Source organism: Sparus aurata, chromosome 23, assembly GCF_900880675.1.
Source record: "Sparus aurata chromosome 23, fSpaAur1.1, whole genome shotgun sequence".
NCBI classification, from domain to species: domain Eukaryota; kingdom Metazoa; phylum Chordata; class Actinopteri; order Spariformes; family Sparidae; genus Sparus; species Sparus aurata.
Window position 1 is genome coordinate 19,429,657 of NC_044209.1, and position 18,874 is coordinate 19,448,530.

Genomic DNA, 18,874 nt, shown 5'->3' on the forward strand with positions numbered 1-18,874 from the left:
CTGGAGGACACATCCGGTGTGCACATGCCTGTGTGTGTGTGTGTGTGTGTGTGTGTGTGTGTGTGTGTGTTAAAGTCAGAAATTCTTTGAAGTCAGAGCCCACGTACAAGAGCCCTCTCTCGCTGCGTGCTATGCTGAACTTGTGAAACGTTGCCCCTTGCCAGAACATGTCATGTAAATACACAGCTGTTATACGTCGCAACGTTTACGCCTCGGCTACAACCTGCTCCCAGAGAACAGTAATCCCACATGAGTAAGCCTATAATCAAATCTGTCAAAGATAGTAGACAGATATCATGATGACAACACCGTGAGATCCTGTGATTAAAATGATGACAGCAGTAAGAAACAGATGATGTCAACAAGTGGAATAACGTCTCTGTCATCTGAGTGACGTCAAGTAAAGATGCACCATGTCGCGGCAAAGTGTAAAGCCCGATAGGAAACAAAAGACATTTTATATCAAGAGCAGCCTTCTTTATTCTAGGCAGTTTTTCAAATAAAGAATCAGAATAATCCTGAAGTGCTTAAGTAGCTAAATGTTTGCCTTGTTAAAAATGCATTGATGTAAAAACATCTTTAAACTTTGCTCAAGGAAATATTGTCTTATTCTGGTTCTTGCACCAAAATCACTGACTGGAGTTCAACTCAGTTTGAAACACCAGAAGGCAAAAAAAAAAGACCTGCTTTGTGCCTAAATATTTAACTGGAAAAGTTTCTTTTTTAAGTGGAAGCACAATTCAGAGATCACAACTACTGAGCGTGGATCACTTGATTCAATGCTATCCTGTAGTCATATCATACCAAGAAAAGTGCACATGTGGACTACAAAAAGATCCTAAAATAATTTTGATAACAAATGTTGTTGATGCTCAAAAAACCTGACACAATTTTACTGTTAACAAAATGCATTTTGATGTAAAATTACATTACAATACAGTAATTAGCAGCTGTAGCTATGGTAAATATACACATTTCCAGTGCACAAAATTACAGTCATGTACTGTGTTTTCACATTAATCCAACAATATTGTTTACTAGCATATTAACATGGTAGCTGGTTGTTAGCCTGTGTACCTTCTCGGACCATGTGTAGGTCTCTTAGCCTGTTGTAAGTATGTTAGCCTGTTAGCTTGTTGTTAGCCTTTCAGCATGTTAGGTACGTGTACCTTCTTGTTAAACTACTATATGTTACTGTTAAATTACTGCAAGGTGCGGTACCTTAATTATTGCATTTACTTGTAATGTACCATTTTTACTTTTTTGTAGTTGCTTCCAAATGCCACTTTAATTCAGATTCACAGCACCGTACTGTAATATCCCAAATAATTACCCATCATAGATTGCAAAGCATCATTACAGCAGTTTGCTGTGAAACCTTGCTGCAGTGTTCATCAAGAGATTCATGTAGACTAGGCTGAATGATATTAAGCTTCATAAGAAGCATTTTGCAGCATGTCCTCAGCCATTCAGTGAAAATGGTTGACTGGAGAGAGAGCTTTTACAAAGTGCTAAACCACATGTAGCTGTGTTTAAAATGATTGATTGTTTTGGAGCATGTGACATTTAATACGATGACATCTGCTGGTCAGACCTTGTTCCTGCATCTGCAAAAACAGACATACCTTGAAAATAGTGAGTACAAAAAATGTGCAGTACAAAAGTAAATGTGCTGCTATCATTGTTGATATTTTGGTACAGTTATGTTCATTGATGGGCTAAGAACACAGAGGCTGTTGTGTGCCGGGGCGGCAGGGTCAGGGTCAGCAACGCCAACCAAATCAACAAGCTTATCGGGAAGGCTGGCTCTGTGGTGGATTCTTTGTTAGTGGTGTCAGAGTAGAGGGTGCTGGAGTGTCGTGGACACAATGTGATGGTCACACATCTGGTCAACACTCTCAGCAGTGAGGGTGTTAGGGGCGTGTGTGCTGACATATCAGTTTTGACAGGTCAATACTCTGTCAGGTCGCCTGTTTCACATTTACATTTACATTTTAGGGCATTTAGCAGACGCTTTTGTTCAAACAACTTACAGTCATTCATACATACATTCAGACACTGATGGCTGCCATGCAAGGTGCCGACCAGCACATCAGGAGCAGTTTGGGGTTCAGTATCTTGCCCAAGGACACTTCAACATGCAGACCCAGTCATCGCCTATCATTATTCACAGTGTTTATGTACATCTACACTTCTGTCTAATCGTTATTATAGTTTTATTTCAAAGACTGTCATCAAAAGAGTTGCCATTGCGTTGTTACTGCCTTGTGTGTACCCTTATCTTGTATCTAAAAGTATTGCTATGCTATCGTGTTTGCCTTGATTTTCAACACTTGCACTTGCTTGTACATAATCAGTGGAAGATTCCACGACACAACTGTCTTGATCATTATTTAATTTAACTGCTTTTAAGATGAAACGGTGAGAGATTTTAAACTTTAATGTGCTGCTTCCAATTCCACTCCAGCCCGGTAGGAGGCGGCAGTGCGCTTCAACTGACGGACAGCCACCATTTTTGAGAAGACAAAGAAGCGGCGCTAGCTAGCAGCGGTCAGTTTGCTGCTGTCTGCTGCAGGCGTATCTGGTAAGCGTTCACTGTGAAGTTTGTCATTGTGATAAATATAAAATTAGCTTTAGTACAGTGTCGTAGCAATGACTGATTACATATAACTACCACAGCGTACCTCCTTTGGGATTTGTGTATGATAAAACATGAATTCCCTGTGAACTGATTTAAGCTAACTGCTACGGTTTGATTAACTAGCACTAAGAAACAACGTCGTTTGTGAAAGCTTGTTGGTTTATGCTGAAATACGCCGACTTTTGTGGATAAATTGTATGCCGAACACAGTGATGTGTGGCTACGACTCGAAGCATGTGGCCACTTATTGTACTCGTGTTGTCTAGTGTCGAGCACTTCAACGTTAAACATCACACGTTTTTTCTTGTCAATGGGGTCTGGTGTTCGCCTGTTGCTGCCATCTGCCCTCGCATGCATCAGCAGCAGGAATAGCCGCACAGTCTGATCACAGTGGGCCTATCTCCACGTGGTAAGGCTTCAGGTTACGTTAGCATGGTAGCTAACAGTGAGATGAGCTACAGGTGGTCAGTTACCTTAAGGTATGCAGCAGCAAAACATGGTTGATTGTGTGACTTTAACTTCGCCGGTGTGATCATATGGTTATTTCATAAACTGTAATCTAAACAGTTTGTGTGGATTCAACTGTCCCTCTGCCCTGATGACTTGCACTGGGCTCTGAGTCTGTATGAAGACAAAAGTGCATCTTTGGCCCTGACAAGCCAGAGTTTCTGAGGAGAAAACAAACAAATGATGGTCAAAGGGTCTGGTCATGACAACACAATAACACATACTTTTGTTCTTTTCAGGCCACTTTCAACATGTGGAACCACGCTGACTAGACTCATCTTGAGTCTTAAAGGTATGTAAAAGCAATGTGTTCTCATAGTTTGAGATGCTCTGATCACCTCTACCAATTGTAAAGGCAGACAGTTTAAAAATTATTTTGATGAAAACCTTAAATGAATCCTTACATTTTTGGCAAAGGTGTAGTTCTGAACAGTGGCCCATGGACGGGGATGACCACATGATTTTACACTCTTAACAGCATGTATGTATTTATGTCGAGGACATTAAAAACAAAATGTTTAAATTAAGCAGCAGTGTAGATAAAGTGCTGTATAGAAATTAGGGTCTTGCACGCAAGGTAGGCTTGAAGAGTCCATGTTTGTGATGTTCATGGGATTCTTGGAGTGTGAAAGAAATGCTCCATCTTGCAACATTACATTGGTTTTGAAAGCTGATACTGTAACATTTAAGAGATGTTGATGGTGGTTAAGTGAGGATTAATTTAGCTGTCCCTCTCCCCTGATGACTTGCACTGGGCTCTGAGTCTGTATGGAGATAAAAGTGCATCTTTGGCCCTGACAAGCCAGAGTTTCTGAGGAGAAAACAAACCAATGGTGGGCAAAAAATAGAATAATAGCAGCACATTAATTCTTGCTTTTTGTTATTTCAGGTCTTGAAGAAGGTGAAGATGTAAGCTGTACATCAGGTTTGTGTCATCACATCTTTTGGAATTGACTAGCAGCCTCTAAATTATCTCTTGTGATGTATTGCACTGGGCTCTGAGAATTGGTGTTGACAGAAGTGCGGCTCTGCCCTTGACAAGGCAGAGTCTGAGGAGATTATTGCTTAAACCTTGTAGTCTTTATATTTATGCTTTTTAAAATTATTTTCCTGACTGCTGTGTTCCTGTTTCTCCAGGTATGGGTCCTCCGGCACACGTCACCTGCTGGTCAGACCATGTTAAGACAGAGTCACCGTAAAAAATTGTGAGTAAAAAATATACAGTATATGAGAACTCGGTTGATATTTTGTCCTGTAATGTTAATATTATATCAGCTGATTTCTATAAAATAAAGGAGGTGGTGGTGGACTACAGTAGAGGGGCGGCAGTCTTTCTGTTTTGCTCTCTCATGGTTTATCATCTTAACTCTTTTAATATACCATTCATAATGTGCAATATCATAGGCATATATGTTTGGAATTAACCATTGATACTGTACCTCAAATTTGATATTGTCCATACATGGCTACAGGCCAGTTCTCACACATAGGCTATCTATATGCAACTCAACAAGAATTATCCTTACTGTAAATCTGTTTATATTGTTGCAGTTGTGTATATTTTGGATTGGCATCTTTTTGCTAATTTATATTTGATTCATGTCCTACTTTGCACTTGAACTGCTGCACATCATTGTCCCATCATGGTATCAATAACGACCTGTCTCATGTGAGATTCTATTCCCTATATTTAATTGAAGCCAGCAGCACACCTTCATGGTATTTGTGAGGACCTGTTTTCTGTGGTCATGCGATTTATTTTTTTGTTGCCATTATCTTGCCTCAGAGCTTCATCTACAACAGGTGGCTAATCACTCAGGTCGTCAGTTTCAAGTATAACATATCTTATCATGTAGTCAGTGTTCATCTAAATCTACACGTGTGTCTCAGAGAGGTTTGGTTATCGCCTGCTTTTATAACATGAACTTGGCAGGTATGATCATATGGTTATTTCATAAACTTTAATCCAAACTGTTAGTGTGGATTCAACTGTCCCTCTCCCCTGATGACTTGCACTGGGCTCTGAGTCTGTATGAAGACAAAAGTGCATCTTTGGCCCTGACAAGCCAGAGTTTCTGAGGAGAAAACAAACAAATGATGGTCAAAGGGTCTGGTCATGACAACACAATAACACATACTTTTGTTCTTTTCAGGCCACTTCCAACATGTTGAACCACGCTGACTAGACTCATCTTGAGTCTTAAAGGTATGTAAAAGCAATGTGTTCTCATAGTTTGAGATGCTCTGATCACCTCTACCAATTGTAAAGGCAAACAGTTTAAAAAAACCTATTAAATGAATAACTTGAATTCATTTTTACATAATCAACAGGTGTAGTTCTGAACAATGGCCAGTGGAGGGCAATGAATGCTCATGATTTTACACTCATGAGTCCAATTAAATGTGCAGAGCAGCGCATTTAAGACATTTGAATTAAGCAGAAGTGTAGATAAAGTGCTGTATGGAAAATGGGGTCTTGCACTAAAAGCAGGCTTGAAGAGTCCATGTTCGTGGTGTTCATGGGATTCTTTGAGTGTGAAAGAAAGGCACCATCTTGCCACAATATGTCTTTGTTGAAAGTTGACACTGTAAAGTTTAAGAGATGTTTATAGTAGTGAAGTCAGGATTAATTTAGCTGTCCCTCTCCCCTGATGACTTGCACTGGGCTCTGAGTCTGTATGGAGATAAAAGTGCATCTTTGGCCCTGACAAGCCAGAGTTTCTGAGGAGAAAACAAACCAATGGTGGGCAAAAATTTGAGTATTAACAGCACATTAATTCTTGCTTTTTGTCTTTTCAGGTCTTGAAGAAGGTGAAGATGTAAGCTGTACATCAGGTTTGTGTCATCACATCGTTTGGCCTTGAATAGCAGCCTCTAAATTATCTCTTGTGATGTATTGCACTGGGCTCTGAGAATTGGTGTTGACAGAAGTGCGGCTCTGCCCTTGACAAGGCAGAGTCTGAGGAGATTATTACTTGAAATATTTTTTTAACCTTGTTTTATGATTAGGATTTTTGAATAATTTTTCTGACTACTGTGTTCCTGTTATTCAGGTATGGATCCTCCGGCACACATAATCTGCTTCAGTGAGTCTGATATATTAAGCAGCAAGTGAACATTTTGTCCTTGAAGTTGATGTGTTGGAAGCAGGAAAAATGGGCAAGTGTAAGGATCTGAGCGACTTTAACAGGGGCCAAATAGTGATGGCAAGACGACTGGGCCAGAGCATCTCCGAAACTGCAGGTCTTGTTGGGTGTTCCCGGTCTGCAGTGGTTAGTACCTACCAAAAATGGTCTAAGGAAGGACAGCCAGTGAACCGACGAAAGGGTCACGGGCGCCCAAGGCTAATTGATGCGCGTGGGGAGCGAAGGCTAGCCCGTGTTGTCCAATCCCATAGTAAAGCAACTGTTGCACAAATTGCAGAAAGAATTAATGCTGGTTCTGATAGAAAGGTGTCAGAATACACAGTACATCGCAGCTTGCTGCGTATGGGGGTGCGAAGCCGCAGACCGGTCAGACTGCCAATGCTGACCACTGTCCTCTGGAGAATGCGGCTAAAATGGGCACTGGAACATCAGAACTGGACCACAGAGCAATGGAAGAGGGTGGTCTGGTCCAATGAAGCACATTTTCTTTTACATGATGTGGATGGCCAGGTGCGTGTGTGTCGCTTGCCTGGGGAAAATATGACACCAGGATGTGCTGTCAGAGGCAGTGTGAGGCTTTGGGCAATGTTCTGCTGGGAAACATTAGGTCCTGCCATCCATTTGGATGTTGCTTTGACAAGTACCACCTACCTAAACATTCTCGCAGACCAAGTTCACCCTTTTATACAAACAGTTTTTCCGGATGGCAGTGGCTTCTTTCAGCGGGATAGTACTCCCCGCCACACTGCAAAAATAGTTCAGGAATGGTTTGAGGAACACAATGATGAGTTCACTGTGTTGACTTGGCCTCCAAACTCCTCAGATCTTAATCCAATCGAGCATCTGTGGGATGTGCTGAACAAACAAGTCCAATCCATGGAGGCCCCACCTTGCAACTTACAGGACTTAAAGGATCTGCTGCTAATATTGTGGAGCGAGATACCACAGCACACATTCAGACGTGTTGTCGAGTCCATGCCTTTGCGGGTCAAAGCTGTTTTGGCGGCAAAAGGGGGACCCACAACAGCGGTTCCCAACCTTTTAGATAACACGGACCAGACAGATACAGTTTCTGGTTGTCCGGAGGATGAATGCGCACCTTGATCCACACTTGATGTAAACAGCTGTTATGTTGTCATATTGACATTTTTATGTAAATAAAGAAAAAAAAAACAAAACTTTTTAGTGTTGAATGCCTATTATTTGCCTTGTGATTTGTGATACAAAGGTTGCCATTTCCATTGTCCATATTAGACAACAATCAGTCTAAGGAACAAACTACTTCTTCGAAGTAGAAATACTCTAGTAAATAAGAGTATTACCATTTCCTGCAACTTCCTTTCAAGCCACTGCATTTTGAAGGTAGATGTACTGTAACATGTAACACTTAGTAACGCATTACCTTGCAGGGTGCTTCAGAGCCGAACTACTTTATTTTTAAATTGATTTATAGGCAAATGTATAACCCCCATGATGGAAATGACCAGTAAAAAATTATGCTGAATATAGGGTCCAATAATTGCTCAGCCTTTTACCTGCACTATTGATGAAGTACATTTCTTCCCAGGAAATTACTTTTGATACCATGAAGTACACTTAAAATCAGATCATTGAAGGCTTTTACCAGAGTATTATTCGTTTGGGTGAGTTTGAGATTTCCAAAAAGCATGTCAAGATACTGCAACTTTTTTTCAAGTATCAGCAGTTGGAGTACGTTTTAGAAGACGGATTACAAGTAACAAAGCCAGACAATTATAAGTGCTCCATATATTGCTGAGTAGCTTGTGAATTTGTCACAGGGTTCAACAAAGCCTTACCTTAAATAAAAGAATGTATTTGTTGATATTTTGTAATTTTTTTTGTCTGAATCCGTAAAGTAACTCAAGCTTTCAGATAACTAGTGTGGGACAGTATTTCCATCTGAAGTGTAAAGTGGCAGAAAATTGGAATAGAAATGCCTCAAAATTGTACCTACGCACAGTACATGTGCTCTGTAACATTTAGCATAAGATCTTTAGAACCTACAAGTTTATGAAAAAAAAAAAGATTTGAATTCCATTCATATTAATTTGATCTACCTCAATGTTATTTAAAACAGTTCAATAACATGCCATAATAATTCACATGACACATAGAGAACTACTTGCCTGGCAATGACACAGTTTGGTCCATTAAAGTGAACCAGTTATAAAGTAATAGGCTCTGAAGAGTGAATATAAGTGTTAGATGGAAATGAATGACATTTTTCATTCAAAACAAAAACATAAATTAGAACTTTGTTTCTGTATCTTTATTATAATTCTAACAATTTATTATCTCTTAAAACATTTGAAATTCATATAGGTTTATATGAATGTGTGTATATGCATATCACATATACATATATATTCTGTAAGTTACCTTTCATCAGTTCATATTCTCATTTTTTTAAAAGATCTCTTAAAGGAAAAGAAATGCTTTCTATAGAGTCAGACCGATTCCCTCAGATCGTACTTTTTCTCCTGACAGCGGCGAAGTGCCGTCACTCTCTTGATTAGAACTTCTAAATGCAAAGAAACAATTGAAACGAAAACATCACTGTATCAGCAAGAGATGTTGTCAAAATTTCTTATCCAAAGTTATTAATTGGCCCTATTTACACTAGAAAACTTTTTAGAGACCTGATGGGAACAAGTAGAATCTGGCTGTGGAGTCGAGTTAGGCCACATTCTGCTCGTTCTTGCTTTCAGAAACTCCCCTTTTCTGGCTGAAAATTACTTCAAAAACCTCTAAACGTAAATGTAAAAGCCACAGTTGCTAATGGAAATAGGGTCATTGCATAATATGCTGGTCATAAACAATGAGCTGTGAGCGCACTGGCACATGTCAGCGAGTGCAGAAGGTGCTTTGTACAAACAAGGAGATGCAAATGTCGAGCGAAAAACAAGACTGTTGATACTGTCAGGTCATTAACAGTGGAAGGGGGCAGATACAGAGAACAGGTCGAACTGTATAGAAAGCAGAACGGTTAAATAAATACATTGTACCTTTTCATGTTAAACATTATTTGGAAGACAGAGATTCTTTAGAACTTTTGAGACTTTTTTTCTTTTTTACATCTTAAACCATAATTAGATGACCATTATTTTCATCGTCCTTATTGCTATTTCCCTTGCACTCAAACATAATCTCTCCTTGACCACCAGTACAAAGCAACTACACGGACAAATCGTCCTCAGTGACCTTTGCTTTTTCACATTTGTAGCATGTGTGTGTGTGTGCGCACTTTGAGCGACACGATCCATGAAAACTCATTTATCTTTTTGCAAAAACAGACTGAGCATAGCAGGGCCCGTCAACGCCCCCCGCCACCCCATCCCCCCCGATGTAAAAACGCACGTTTGATATGTGTTCGAGGACTCGAAAGCAGCAGGAGAGGTGAAGTGTTGTTCAAGGTAGAGAGGTCATGAGAGAGCCCTTATAGTCGATCTCAGCAACAGTGAGAAAAGCAGGACTGAGGTTGAGATGGGATGTAAATGTGCAGTGGAAGCTTATGGGGAAATTAAAGGACTTTAGTGCAGTAGATGAAAAAAGACTTTGTGGGTGTGATCTATCAAAAGGGCGCCGCTGTTATCCAGGATTGAAAAAAATGTGTCACTGTAAATAAAGTGATTTATCATTTTCACTTGTTTGTATTGTGGGCAGAGCAACAGTTGCTACATTTCCAGCATCTGCATAATTAAGTGGCAACGATTTAAATCATATTTCATATCGATTATGGTCAACATGGAATTCTGATTAAAGCTTTTTTTTTAGTGTGACAAAATAAAAGCGGAGAAGAGAAAGTAAAAGGAAGTGATTGTAAAATGTGCTTCACATTAAGTTGCAGTGCTTCCTTTCACACAGAAGCAATGTTAAGGGTGCCGTGCAAGAGATAAAATGCATCTTTCAGTTCAAAAATACCTACATATACATATATTTATATATATAACCAGCACAATTATCTTAACTACAGTCAGAAAATACACTGACTGCACCATTTCAGCCGCCAACGGCTGAAGCCAGGAACTCTCTGAATCTATAATAACAGTAAGGACGATGATAGTAATGATAAATAGTAACAATAAATCTCTTCATATCAATATCAGTATTCCAGTATTCCCATTTAAAGTTTAAAAATTGTAAGAACAATCATAGTATTAAAACTTGATATAAGCGTTTCTCTCGGATCCCCTTTGTCACTTGGTTTCTCCTGGATTTTGTCGAGAGAGAGGGTGGGCCACTCCTGGAAGGAGCAGGGGGGATTAGGTGGGAAAGAGCAAGAAAATGGCAGTTTTTCCTCTTCCCCTCCCCTCTCCTGTCCAGTCTTCCCTTGGGACGGAGGGTCTGAATTGGTGTACAACAGTTGCCTCGACGCTGAGGAAGTCTTTACCAGTAAATAAAATCCTCGGGGAGATTTCTCTTCACATTGTCACGTATCCCATCTAACAGTTGAAATCACAGTCTGTCCCCTCTTGTATAAGTACATCTTGGATCCAAACATATAGTGTGTGTCTATATATAAGGTGTCCCATGAACTCTAACACAATCACTTGTAAGTGCTTGTGTGTATGTGTGTGTCTACATGTTGGTGTATGCATGCAGGCATGTATAGTAGTATCTTGGGTGCCTGTGAGTGCGTATCAGTGTGTTTCTTTTTTTTTTTCTTTTTTTTTTTTTGTTGGTCTGGGCACTTATTTTTGCTACAAATTTGTGATACAGTGACCAGTCTGTATATATGTCATTATAAGACTTAAGATGATAAAGAGCTATAGAGAAACACATATGATCCTGATCACAGGACCTGCAGTGAGGACGGAGCCCTACAGGTGGTGAGGTAAAAACAAGACAAAACCAATCAAAGCCAAACACACAGCCAGCCTCCTCGGCCTGAACCAAGGACGCAAGTTCTCCACCTACGCACTCATCTCCCCTGAAAAAACGCGGAAGCTGTCATGATATTCTGCCCTGCGTCATCCTGCTCTCACCACACAAACAAAGCCTCACTCCGCAGACATTCACCCCCATTCAACTTTAAAATACTCATTTTTAAAACTTAACATCCACTCACACAGGGAGGGTGTCTCATTCGTTGCACTCTAAATTGTATTCTTCGTAAATTTCACCCTCAAACCTGAACAGATTTAACCAGCCGGCTGAGGGGTAAGAGGACTAAAACAAGATGGCTGCACGATGATGGACACCCTTCTTCAATTTTCAGCAACAACAAAAAAAACTAACTGGCTTTTGATTGTTCCTCTCAAGTATTTGGTTCATCACTTTTCTCCCCTCTTAATATCTGCTGTAGCCATAGTATCTTGGTATGAAAGTGTGTTTGTTTGTTGTTTGTCGTGTGACTGTGCATGCATGTGGGGGGAGTGTACTCGTGTAAATCAGCCCGCCACAACTGGGGAGCGCCAGCCGGTATGTTTCTGGATCGTCAGCCCTTTTTCCGTCCCTGTGTTTCCATCTCCCTTTGGGACTTGACTCCCTCTTTCTGTCGCTCTCTGTGTGAAATCTGTTCCCCCCTCATTTGTTGTATGAATCCACCATGGATAGCAGCAGTTGTGTCTTCCTCCCTCATTGACTCCAACCCCTCCTTCCTCTCTCTCTCTCTCATTCTGCTTCTGCGCTTGCAACCTCAGCTCCGACTCCCGTCGTCCCTCCTCCTCTCAGTCTGTCCATCCCGAGGTGAGAGTACAGAAATAGGAAATGGGCTGCTGGACAGCCTGCGGACAGAAGAGCAAACAAAGGATACAAGTGATCTTTGGTGGTGATTGTGAAATGATAATGAATAGTGTTTTTTGTACTATATTGTTATACATTGTTATTGGTAAATTGTTGTGATTAATTCTCTTGTGTGACTCATGCTATTTGAAGTGAGAAATAATTAATTGTTCATTAGGATAGTATGGTGGCTCACCACATGACAGATTAGACTGGCAAAACATTGGTTGTGACGCTTTTAATGACTGACAACAGATTTTACATATGAAACGTTGGTTATGACAATAGCTCGAATAGATGTGTTTTGTGAGGTCACAGTGACCTTGACATCTGACCACCAAAATCTAATCAGCTTACTCTCCACTGTGGAGAAGCAGTGCGTAATGCCGGCAGGAAGCAGAGCACTGTACTCAACAATATTCAAAATATATCAAACATTTTCTAGGTGGCTAAAGTACCTCTTGCTGCTGGTACTATTTACAGCAGTACAATGGTCTGCTTCCTGCCAGTGCTTCACACTACTTCTGATTAATTCCTGTAACATGTACTGTAAGGGGAGCACATTCATGCAGTAAAGAGAGTTATTCCTCAGATGTGCATGAAATGTGTTGGTTGTATTAGTGCATTTTGATCAGAGATTAACTGTTGGGTTCAGCCGCTTGTTGGTAAAAATAACTTTGTGAAAAATTTTGGAAAATGGAAAAGAAATGCATGTATCAATTGTAAATATTCCAAATAATTGAGTTAGTCCTGCCAGAACACATTTAAGGAGCATCTGTGCTGACTATCTTTTGCAACTCTTCCAATCTAAGAAATGAGTGGTCAGTCATGTTGAGCCTGTACAATTGCAGCCATACCTGTCCATTATGGTCCTCAGGGCCCGCTCTATGTTCATGCGGTGGCCTACACGTGTCACACCCAAATCCAGATAGTCGTCCTTTGTTAGGGAGGGAAGGTGGGTGCCATCAATCTCGTTGTCCAGGAAACGCTCTCTGTGCTCACCCAGGTTCAGGTATCCTAGCCAGTCTGCAACGTCATACTTGGTCCAGTAGGGCAGCGGCTTGGAGGCAAAAGGCTTTGTAGGGGAAGGAGGCGGTAGATGAGGGTAACTCAGGCAGGTAGGGGGAGGGAGAGGGTGCAGGGGTGGAGAAGATGTCCCAGATAGGAAGTGAGTTGGAGAAAGGGATCTGGAAACAACTAAGTTGGAGTTTTGAGGTGGAGGGGCACCAGAGGGGGCAAAAAGGGGAGGAGAGGGTGAGAAGTATGGGTCTCCAAGAGGGTTCCCCGGTGATGGTGGGGTGATTGAACCTCGGAGGTCGTAGATGGCACTGTATAGGGGCGTGGTGGGGAGAAGAGGAAGAGATGATGGCCGCGGTGGACCCAGCTTTGGCCTCTCTGAAGGGGAGATGAGGGGGCTGGGTGCTCGCCTACGCTGGAGCATGTGTGATTCTGCTTTACGGGACTCACGACTGGGGATGAACTGGAATTCTAGGGCTTTGGTCCGGTAGACAGGTCTGTGTTTGGGGGAGGTTGGGTAAGGGGCGTAAGATGTCGGGGACAGTGGGGAATGGGAACGTGGAGGCTGAGAGGCAGTTGGAGGCTGAGGAGATGGGGATCGACCCCAGTTGGGGTACTGGGACGCAGGGGTGGGCGATGGGGATAACGATGGTTGTGATAAGGAGATTGGAGATGGTGACTGGGATCGAGCTGAAGGGGGGCTCAGAGCTGAGGCTGAGTCTTCTGAAAATCTGTGAATGGAGAGCAAGAGAAATTGTTAAAATAGAAAAGCATCACAGAAAACAATACAATGAAAATTCGAACACATTAAAGGGACAGTTTACCCCAATGTCAAAAATACATATTTGCCTCCTACCTGAAGTGTTATTTATCTATCTTGATTGATTGATGTGAATTGCTGAGTTTTAAAGCTATCAGTAGAGATGTCTGTAGAGCAATATCTCTTTCAATAAATCATGATCTGGTTACTCAAGATAATCCACAGTGCTATTCATGTAGGAGCTATACTTTCTTCCGAACTACACTCCCCAACCCTCCCCTACCATATCGCCTCGTAAGTGTGCATATATTTATAGACAAAGGGCTAGCTAACTAAGCTGACTGAGAGAGAGCCAATTGAAAGAGGATGCCAGTAAGGTTTGCATCCATGCTGTCACAAGCACAACAGTTTGATTATATCAAACTAGATGGTGCTTGGGAAAGAAGACGTCTCTACGGCCGATATTTCCAAAACTCAGCAACTCAGACAAAACAATCACGTTAAATAAAAGGCACTACAGGTACGAGAAAAATATGTTTTTTGATTTTGGGGTGAACTGGCCCTTTGAAGGACACCTTGGTAAAACTTAAAGAAATTTAAGAACCTGTGGATTAAAATATGTGTATTCTGTCAACATCTTTATTGTGTATGATTGGTTATTAGTTGAGCTGTTTCAATTTTTACAAGCTTTTTTCTCCCCTTCCTTACTGTCTCAAAATAGGCAGTAAATTCAAGCATGTGTCAAAGTTTTATGTTCTTCCTGACAGAAATAGAGGAGTTTGGAAGTGGCTCTATTACCTGTTTCTGCTTCTGAGAGACAAACATGGAAAAAGCCAGAAAAATAAAAGAGAGTTTTACACAGTTGACAACACTTATACAACACATAAAAAGGCAGTACAGTGTTTCACAGAAGGTTTGAACATCAATTATGGGAGATAAAGAACTCACAGGTGGCATACTGATACATTCGCACAGGCAAGTAGAATGGCAATGCTGTGCATCAACAAAAACAAATGTATTTCATGCTGTGCAATGAAAAACATAAAGCTAGAGTTTTCACTAATGTGTACCTGTGTCTACTCAGTGTTCTCTGGCTGCTCCAGCTTTCCTTGCCTCTTTGCTGCAGTTTGCTGTTCAGCTCATTTATGATGCTGGGCTTCATACTGGATGCAGGTGGGTAAACCTTTCTTCCCTCCAAAAGTGTCCCAGATTGGCCATCCCCGCTCATCTGCCCCTCGCTCCAATGAGGCTTCATCTCAGGAGTGCGTGGACGGTCAAAGTATGGTGAAATGGGCCGACCCAAATTCTGCATGTCCCTCATCCCATACCCATCCTGGCCACTTTCATCCTCTGTCACTCCCTCCTCAACCTCCTCTTCTTCCGGCTCTTCCCTTCGTCTGTGGGAGTGGTAGGAAGCAGGCGCAGTGCTGGTCTGTCTATGTAGATCACTGGAGCGACCTCCCTCTCTGAACCTGTTAGCTTTGGGGTAGGTGGAGGCTGCTGCTGTGGCATTTTGCATCTCAAAAGTTTGTCCATCCAAGTAGCTCATGTAAGACTCCAGAAAATCTCCTCCCTTTTCTGATTCCCCTGTCCCACCCCCCCCTCCCATCCGTCCTCCTGCCCCACCTCCTCTCTCCCCACGGTCCAGCCTGTCCCTGGCTCCACTTAGAGCCAGAATGCTGTCCAGGTGGTGGTCACTACTGCTGCGGCTGTCCAGCTCCTCAATCCCAGAGTCAACCACTGTCTCCTGTGACTCTCCTTTCTTGGTAGCAGGGGGAGGCCGGTGGTGTTCTCCTGTTCTGCGACTGCCCATGATGGAGGTGGAGGATGTATGTGTGGCGTGTGTTCGCTCATGGTAGAGCTGAGTGGAGGTGCTTGTTGTGGTGGCAGCAGTGGTGGTTGTAGCGGCACAGCTAGCGGTCGTGGCATGTGAGGCAGTGCTCCTATGTAGAGCAGAGGTGGCAGCAGTGGAGGAGGGCGCTGGCGGACCACGGTAGGCCGGGGGAGGAGCGACTGTGTGAGGGGGAGGCGTGGGGGAAGAGCGCCCAGGAGTGTGAGAGCTGTTGTAAAGGTGGTGAGGGTGGGACATAGAAAAGGGTCTATGATAAGATCCAGGAGGAGGCGGTGGTGAGACAGACGGGGGAGGTGGAGGTCCCGAGGTTGGCTGCAGGGTAGAGGGTGAAGGAGGATGTTGAGGGTTTGGCGACGTTTGGGATGGGGAAGGTGCAGACTGAGTCAGGTTAGCCACCTCACTGTCGTATGATGTGAGGCTGGAGGCAGTGGAGTCCCCGGCCTGAGGTGAGGGCAGGGGTGTATGAGCAGGAAACCCGCTTACAAATGGTTCTTTTTGGGGGGGTGGAGGAGGTGGTGGCGGTGGTGGGGGTGGAGGGGGTGGAGGGGGTGGGACCTGTTGTTGGCGGGAGGCCAGGCTGTTGGCCACCATCCCGTGTTGTGAGTACCCTGATATTCTCCCTATTCCCCTGTCAAAGCTATTTGCAAACTCTAATGGAGGAGGTAGGGGGTCAGCATAGACAAACTCATCGTCCGCATCAACTGAGGGGGCAGGGGGAGGAAGAACCATCATACCACTGCCAGTAGTGTTTGCTGTTTGCTGAGTACCAGTAGGTGGAGGAGAGGGAGGGGTTAGGGACAAGACATAGGCATCAGCCTGACTTTCCATCCTGAGAAAAGAGGGTCTACGAGGCTGCTGAGACTGGGATGCTTGCAAAGCAGAGTTTTCAGCGGCTGCAGCAGCCTGCTCTGCCCTCCTCATGTAACCCTCTCTCTCTTTGTCCCTTTCTCTTTCTCTGGACAGCTCCCTCTCCCGTTCCCTCGACCTTTCCCGCTCCCTCTCCTTGTAGGTTGGCTGATAGGGCTGAGACTGGTAGTGGTGTGTGTGGACTGTTTTGTCCTCAGAGAAGCGAACTCTTAGCCCCTCACGAGCCCCTCCGCCTTCCCTCTCCCTCTCACCTCCACTACCTTCCTCGCTCCACACACTCCCTACTCCTCTGAGGATTCTGGGTGAGGGTGGACGACCTACTGTGGCCGTCGTGGCAGCCAGAGAAGACGAGGTGACCAGATAGGAGGAGCTGGAGGACTGGCCAGCGGAAGACACCGGCTGAGAGCTGGCAATAGATGTAGGGAACACCACACTCGACATCTGGCGGGTGAAATGGTGCTCTGCTCCCCTTCGTAACCTGCTGTCATCCCTCAGAGCACGCTCTCTGGCAGCCAGGGCTAGCCCTAGTGGTGATGTGGGGTCAAGAGCCTTTCCTGTGAGAGGGTGAATGAAGGTGGTGGTAGAGGGTGCTTGCTGCCTGCCCGCCGCTGTGTACAAGTCAGTAGGCACAGACTTAGGCTGATAGTCCAGGGCATGTGAGGAGTACTCAGGTAAGCCAAAGGCTGGAGGCATACTGCGGGTGTGATGGATAAAGGTATCCCCAGAGAACATGCCCTCGTCAATAGACTTGGACGGACGCAGTCGTGTTGATGAACTTTCAGCCTGTGTGCTAAGCTGTTGCTGTGACACCTGAGTCCTCGATACGCCTCCTATTCCATCACTCACTCCTCCAAGACTCACGTCCTCCTCAGCAGACATGAATAAGGAGGCACTCTTTCTGCGGGCTTCAATAAACCGTTCCCGGTCTCGACGAGCTGCACCAACAATTGCAGCCCCAAACTGGCTGGTATAGTCCAGGTTATCCTGGGCTCTCATCGAAGGCAAAGATGGAGGAGGTGGTGCTGGGATGGAAGGTGGGGCAGGGGGCTGTGGAGCAGGAGTGGAAGGAGGAGGACCATGGGGTGTTTTGGCATCATCTGTCTCCCCTGATGCAGGAGCATCTGCCTCCACACTGCTGCCCTGGCTGCTGCGTCCACTGCTGCTGGTTGAAGGGGCCTTAACGATAATGGTGGGGATGGGGATGGAGCTTTTCTCCACCGAGCCTTTGTCCCCTAGTGTTCCCTGGCTCGCGCGCAGGTCTTCTACCTTGGATTGCTTCACCAGAGGGCCCTTACCTCTCCGGGCCCCTCCTTTAGGACCGCCTGCTCCAGCCCCAGCTGCACTGCGGTCTGCTCGCTGGGGTTGACTCTGGGTGGTCTGTTGTTGCTGGGGCATCACAGTGGCAATGCTGGATGGGGGGACAGCGGTGCTATAGCCTCTCCTAAGACCTGCTGCCTTAGCCCCTCCACCAGCTCCAACAGGCTCCCCAGTGTAGGCAACCTTCCGCGAAGCAGTCCTGCTTTGAGCAGTATGGGAAGCAGCATGTGCATATGGGGTTGTGTGGTCCACCGCTCCACCGCTGGGGCCAGTGCTAGAACCACCAGCCCTCTCCCTGCCCCCATGGGTGAAGTGCACTGACTGGGAGTAGGGCTGGTAGTGCGCAGATGTGGATGTTGCCTGGGACACAGAGACAGAGGGCTGCTGGGATGTCTTCGTTCTCCAACCTAGTGGTGGAGCAGAGGAGAACGGAGGGTCTGGTGGAGCTGTAGTGGGAGGAGGAGGGATGTCATCTGGGCCGGGCACCGACAGACTACGGGCAAACTTCATGGCAGGAGGATGCAGGAACTGCTTCTCCTCCTCAGGCACCCCTGCAGTACATTATTCACAAATGAAGAAAAAACAAATTGGGATGAGATAGAGATTTGCAGATGGTGTAGAGTTAGATTAAGGGAAGAAGAAAAGTTCTGGGGCGAATAAGAGTAGAGAGGAAATGGAGCCAGAAAAAAGAAAGCTGAGGGTAATTTATGAGAGTGTCTGTCTAAATCTGCCTGCCCGTCTACCTGTCAGCAAGTCTGTCCTCAGATCTTATCTGTTAGTGGGTAAGTCAGTTAGTGCTATATATTCTACAAACAAGTAGCAACTGGGCAGCATCACACAACAGTTTTTGTTTTGTTGGTCACCAGAGAGCCTGTGACTAATTCAGAGGGAGAGTTAGAAAAGCCTTAGTAAGCAACAAACCAGAAAATAAGCCATCAGGATAAACAAGGAGATTAGTGGCACTACTGCTTATAACAAATAGTAGTAGGGTGAGTAGACAGCAAACAAACGTCTTATTTCTA

General features: G+C 44.1%; 1 protein-coding gene and 6 non-coding genes across 12 annotated transcripts in view; 6 read left to right on the plus strand and 1 right to left on the minus strand.

Moving 5' to 3' along the window:
• The first annotated feature begins 3,228 nt into the window (after nucleotides 1-3,228).
• Nucleotides 3,229-3,320, plus strand: LOC115576454 (small nucleolar RNA SNORD88). Its single transcript, XR_003982861.1, has one exon. It is a non-coding gene; the product is annotated as a small nucleolar RNA SNORD88 (small nucleolar RNA).
• A 558-nt stretch (nucleotides 3,321-3,878) lies between these two features.
• On the plus strand, nucleotides 3,879-3,970 carry LOC115576452 (small nucleolar RNA SNORD88). The gene has a single exon (XR_003982858.1). It is a non-coding gene; the product is annotated as a small nucleolar RNA SNORD88 (small nucleolar RNA).
• Nucleotides 3,971-4,118: 148 nt separating this feature from the next.
• Nucleotides 4,119-4,208, plus strand: LOC115576455 (small nucleolar RNA SNORD88). The gene has a single exon (XR_003982862.1). It is a non-coding gene; the product is annotated as a small nucleolar RNA SNORD88 (small nucleolar RNA).
• Nucleotides 4,209-5,142: 934 nt separating this feature from the next.
• LOC115576450 (small nucleolar RNA SNORD88) lies at nucleotides 5,143-5,234 on the plus strand. Its single transcript, XR_003982856.1, has one exon. It is a non-coding gene; the product is annotated as a small nucleolar RNA SNORD88 (small nucleolar RNA).
• A 554-nt stretch (nucleotides 5,235-5,788) lies between these two features.
• LOC115576453 (small nucleolar RNA SNORD88) lies at nucleotides 5,789-5,880 on the plus strand. Its single transcript, XR_003982860.1, has one exon. It is a non-coding gene; the product is annotated as a small nucleolar RNA SNORD88 (small nucleolar RNA).
• Nucleotides 5,881-6,028: 148 nt separating this feature from the next.
• Nucleotides 6,029-6,118, plus strand: LOC115576456 (small nucleolar RNA SNORD88). Its single transcript, XR_003982863.1, has one exon. It is a non-coding gene; the product is annotated as a small nucleolar RNA SNORD88 (small nucleolar RNA).
• Nucleotides 6,119-8,569: 2,451 nt separating this feature from the next.
• shank1 (SH3 and multiple ankyrin repeat domains 1) overlaps nucleotides 8,570-18,874 on the minus strand; it is an 81,305-nt gene continuing 71,000 nt past the window's right edge. For 4 of the 6 annotated variants that reach the window (XM_030406820.1, XM_030406819.1, XM_030406818.1 and 1 more), the window contains exons 25-28: nucleotides 14,887-18,403; nucleotides 14,615-14,626; nucleotides 12,897-13,787; nucleotides 8,570-12,041 (exon numbers count right to left, since the gene is read on the minus strand). In XM_030406820.1, coding sequence (XP_030262680.1) covers nucleotides 11,954-12,041; nucleotides 12,897-13,787; nucleotides 14,615-14,626; nucleotides 14,887-18,403 — 4,508 coding nt within the window. In that variant the 3' untranslated portion in view covers nucleotides 8,570-11,953. The remainder of the gene's footprint in view (nucleotides 12,042-12,896; nucleotides 13,788-14,614; nucleotides 14,627-14,886; nucleotides 18,404-18,874) is intronic. The other 2 variants (XM_030406815.1, XM_030406817.1) reach the window with 2 other exon arrangements.